Consider the following 5,256-nt stretch of genomic DNA (forward strand, 5'->3'; position numbering starts at 1 on the left):
ATTTTCTCCTGGACACAAGAGCCTACTATTTGGTCCTAAAAGCCATCTGAGGTCCCAACTCTTCTCACTATTTCTTAGTTGTTGGAATTGATGGAAAACCTCATAAGCAGTTCCTTACTTCACCTCTGCCTTACATGTGGAATTCTGAGCTAGAAAACAACCCAGCGGTAGATGGAATTTGGTCCAGGACTTAAGAACAATAAATGACATAGTTGAGCCTCTCTATCTTGTGGTTCCTAGCCTTTATACTATAATAGACAAAGTGCTAGTCAATAAGTCTTTTATTTTAAGAACTACCTTCTCTCTGTAACTTGATTTGTGCCACTGTTAAAACCACTACTTGGAATATTATTGCTTTTCATTTTAGACTCATGTACTTTTTAACTTGTTAGTTAAATTTGTGTCTTCTAGACTGCAAGAGTCCCATGATGCATCTTCAAGGATATAAACGTGTATGGCTAAGCACAACTGATAACAGTGCATCTAAATTCCAAAATCATTTTCCACAACAGTCTACATGTTTCCTATTGCCAAATGGGCCCTTTAGAGAAGTGAGAGATTTTCACCCTGAAACCTACAGCATCCCTTTTCAACAGGGAAGTAGCTAAGAGAATATGCTGTCCCCTTTTCCTTATGAATCAGGGTGAAATCTCTCTCAGGGAGGAGTGATAGGGAATGGAAAAAGGACACACTGACAAAGGAAATTAATCAGAACTGGTTTTGATAAGCACTGTGACAATGGGACAATTAAAACAGACTTTCAAGGAACATTCAACCTGAATCCTTCTGATTATATGGAGATTTTTGAAAGTATTTCTTTGAGTTTATTATGTTTAATTTGTTTTATTTGTTTGTGTATAAAGGATGCTCATCTAGATGATAACATAATTATGATAAAAACAAAAGGGGGGAAATAGGGAAGCCAATACTAAATATTTGTAATAAATTGAATGCTATTTAAATAAAAAAATTAAATTAATAAAGTAAATTTTTTAAAAGAAATCATCAGTTCAAATCCAACAAAATTGTGAGATTCTTTTTTAACTGAAAAGCCATCAATTTTTCCAAATTAAATACATCAGCAATAATACAAATCAATTCAGTTTATAATGTAATAAAAATATTTCTTGACTGACATAAGGGAAAGTACATCAAAATGGCACAATACTAGCAACCTATCAAGTAGTTCCTGTGACGAGAACCAAAATAAAACCTTAAGTTCAGAGCTCATCTGAATTTAAAAACCATCTCAAGAATAAATTTAAAAAAAAAAAAAAAGAATAAATTTAATGCAATGAACTCTAATGACTGAAGACCAGGTGAGTTGTGAGATGACATCAAGAATACCTCCATTCCACCAAATGCTCCTCTGGAGGAGGAGGGGCAATCTCCTTCTGTGCCAATTGTACCCGACTCGACAGTACACACAAGGAAAAAAAAAATATCATCCATGAAGAAAACAAGGGGAAGGAATGCTGAAGTAAAAGAGCTAAATGGAGGATTTCAAAAGGCAGCTTGAGAAGACAAAGTATTGTAACAAAATGTGCAAAGAGTTCAAGCTGCACTGAAGGTATTGGCAAAAATATAAATCTTCAGGAATTGATGGGATATCAAAAAAGGTGTTTTAAAAAACAGCTGCAGCCCTTAATATATGCTCACTAGTCTATGACAAGAAATTTTAGAATATAGCTCAAGAGTCTGGAAGAGATTTGTATTTGTTCACAATTCAAAAACATATTGAAGAAATTACTGAACAACGATGTCAGGCTGGAGACTAAGGTATGCCTGATCCAGACCATAGTCTTCGCAATTGTGTGCTATGTGTAGGAGAGCTGGACAGTGACTAGGGTTGATAAAAAGAGAATTGATACCTTTGAGCTGTGGTGCTGAAGAAGAGTGTTAAATACACCATGGACTGCTAGGAGAACAAACAGGTTTCTCTTGGAGAGGGTGAAGCCACACTGCCCCTTGGAGTCAGGATTCTAAAGCTTTGTCATTCTTTGGGCATATTTCAAGGAGGGACCAGTCCTTGTAGAGGGACATCATGTTTGGAAGAGTGGAGGGAGAGTGCATGAGGGGAAGACCCTCGATGAGATGGATCGATTCAGTGGTTGGAGTAATGGGAGTAGGTGTGTCAGAGACAGTGAAGGTGGCACAGGATAGAGCAGGGTTTAGGGCTCTTGTAGCGTCTTAAGGGCACATAACACAGCACATGCAAGTAAAACTTTGCTAATCACTACTTAAAAATGGTTGGAAAAATATATTGACAAGAAAATTGCCTGAAGATCAAACTGGATTGAGAAGAGGCTCTACCATGAGGAACTTCAGATGTCAAAGCTGAAAGCAGAGAATACCAGAAAGATATTTATTGATTATGCAAAGGAGTTTGAACATAACATTGAGAAGAATGAGAATTCCAGGACACTTAATCAGGCTTATGTGAAACCTCTATATAGACAAGAAGAAACTATCTAAACAGAATAAAGGAACACTGCTCAGGTTAAAATCAAGAAAGGAGTGCATCAGGGTGTATCCTTTCTGCAAACTTATTCAGTCTGTATGCTCAGCAAATCAATAGACAAGTTGGACAATGTAAGGTAGAATGTCTCATCAAGATAGGAAGAAAACTCATCAAAAACCTGTAATGTCCAGATGACACAACTTTGCTTGAAGAAAGTAAAGAAGACTTATAACGTTTGCTGCAGCCTTAAAATTGAATTACAACTCAACATTAAGAAAACAAAAGTCCTCACCACTGGACCATTACCAACATCATGACAGAGAAAGAACTTGTCAACAATTTCACTTAACTTGGATTCACAATAAACATCCATGGCAACAGCAGTCAAGACAGCAAAGATGTGTTGCACTGGGAAAATCTGTTGTCAAAGATATTGTCAATATGTTAAATAACAACAGTATCAGATTAAAGACCAATGTGTGTCAGATCCAAGCCATGGTATTTTATATTGCTTCCTAAGCTTCTGAAAGTTAGACAATAATTAAGGATGACAAAAGTAGAAGAAATATCTTTGAAATAAAGTGTTGAATAAGAATACTGAGTATGTCAGGTGCTGCCAAAAGAACAAACTACTTTTATCTTAAAATACTCCAGAGTGCTTCTTAGAGGCAAGGATGTTAAAATTTCATTTCACATTCTTTGGACATATTTTCATGAGAGACTATTCCTTGAAAAAAGACATTTTGCTGGGAAAGGTGGAAGGTCTGAGAAAGAGACGACCCTTAACAAGATGGATTGACACAGTGGCTTTAACAATGAGCTTGAGCTTATCAGAAATGAAGATGATGGTATAGAATAAGACAAGATTCAGATCTGTTGTTCATAGGAATAATAGAGGGCACCTCACTGTTGATATGAGTGGTTTAATTGAAATCTTTAGCAATATCAAAACATCACCTTCTGAAAGAAAGAGATTAAGGAATATTTAGTTTATCTGAATACATTTTTATCAAACCAATAGAGAAGAGGAACCAAGAAATGATAAAATCAAAATTTAGTCAAGTGTCTGAAAGTGTCAAAAGGAAAACAAATACCAGTTATCTTTCTATATTTTGCTTGTAAACCATGTGATTTTACTGTAAAAATCTAGCATGTACATCAATCAAGTTTGTTGGGTTCTAACAGCCATATTCTCCACTCTTCTTAGAACAAAGGAAGATAAAGATTTCTCATTTCTTTGAAAATGAGCCAGAAACTCTCAATATGCCAACCCTTAATCTTCAGATGAGGAAGCACTAAATCATTTTGCAAAACAAGTTTAAAATACTTTATATAAACAAATGATAAGCATTTCCCAAATTAGTGTATAACTACACTTCCTCTATATTTGAACTTCTAGGTATTTCTGTGGCTTCAGTATTTTCACAACACTAAGTAGTCTTGCTGCTTTAAAACTATTTCTGTTGTTGTTTGAGGAAGACAATAAGTAGAAAGCAGGAGCTTGCAAAATAATATTTCTCTTTAGTTTCTGTGAGAAACAAGGTGGTGAAATAATGACAAAACTCACTCAGCTTAGTCATACCATCAAATCAGAATCGACTCTTAGCACACCTTCCATTGAGTTTCAAAGGATGGAAATGGCATGGCAGGAGATTCCAACCACCAGATAGGTGTAAGCTTTGGATTGGCAGTTCAACTCTACAGACTAAGCCAATGACAAAACGAGTTCAGTGACATATTCTCTAATTCTACTTACTCCATTATTCTAGTGAATAAGAATGATAGAAGAAGAATAGATGCCTTTGAACTGTGGTGTTGGGGGAAGAGTACTAAATATCCCTTGGATTGTCAAAAGGACAAAGAAAGATCACTTCAAGAAAGTCCAGGGTGCTCTCTGGAGGCAAAGATGATTAAATTCCGCCTCACATACTTAGGCACATTTCTAGGAGAGGCTATTCACTGGAGCGGGATATGATATTTGGGAAGGTAAAGGGACAGCAAAAGGGAGGAAAGTACTCTCAACCAGGTGGACTGACACAATCACTGCAGCAATGAGCTCAAGTGTGAAAGCGATTGTGAAGATGACACAGGATAGGATAGGTTAGAGATCTGTAGGCCCTAGGGTCACTCTGAGCCTAACTCAACTTGATACCATCCAACAACAACAAAAAAGTATTGATTTATATGATAGGTTTAAAATAAAATAAAGGTCAGAATATAAATAATTGACTTACCCCTGTGAAAACAGCAACTTTACTGACTTCTGAACTGAATGGGTATGGAAGGCTAAGAACACTGGCAAATGGCTCCACTCTTTTCTAAATACATAAAGGAAAATATAATTATCAAAAGCTCATGTTTTCTTTAACTCACCTATCTGTAAAACCAGAACCAACACTGATTCATGCAGAGAGAAACTGAGCTGGTACTATTTTGTTGTGCATATTTTAACACATTTTTTTTAAAACCCCAGAACTGACATATTTTATTTTTAGCATTTTAATGCTACCATATGCCCTCTCATTATTTCAAAATTATACACTGATTACAATTTAAAGCACAAAATAATATATTTTATAAAATTTTATAATAAAAACATAAATATTTCTTCTCTCGACTACTGATTCTTCTTCACTATTTCCAACTTTTGCATTCCAGTCACCCATTATTATCAATGCATCTTGATTGCATGTTCAATCTATCTCCGACTGTAAAAGTTGGTAGAAATCATCTATTTCTTCTTCTTTGGCTCTGGTTGTTGGTGCATATATCTGAATGATAGTGGTATTCACTGG

General features: G+C 35.6%; 1 protein-coding gene across 1 annotated transcript in view; it reads right to left on the minus strand.

The window, feature by feature from the left end:
• Positions 1-5,256, minus strand: part of LOC102853298 (39S ribosomal protein L1, mitochondrial-like) — a 123,646-nt gene that overhangs the window by 51,844 nt on the left and 66,546 nt on the right. The window contains exon 4 of the mRNA XM_006885335.1: positions 4,696-4,779. Coding sequence (XP_006885397.1) covers positions 4,696-4,779 — 84 coding nt within the window. The remainder of the gene's footprint in view (positions 1-4,695; positions 4,780-5,256) is intronic.

Source organism: Elephantulus edwardii, unplaced genomic scaffold (genome assembly GCF_000299155.1).
Source record: "Elephantulus edwardii isolate Elephantulus edwardi_28Jun2011 unplaced genomic scaffold, EleEdw1.0 scaffold00042, whole genome shotgun sequence".
In the NCBI taxonomy this organism is placed as follows: domain Eukaryota; kingdom Metazoa; phylum Chordata; class Mammalia; order Macroscelidea; family Macroscelididae; genus Elephantulus; species Elephantulus edwardii.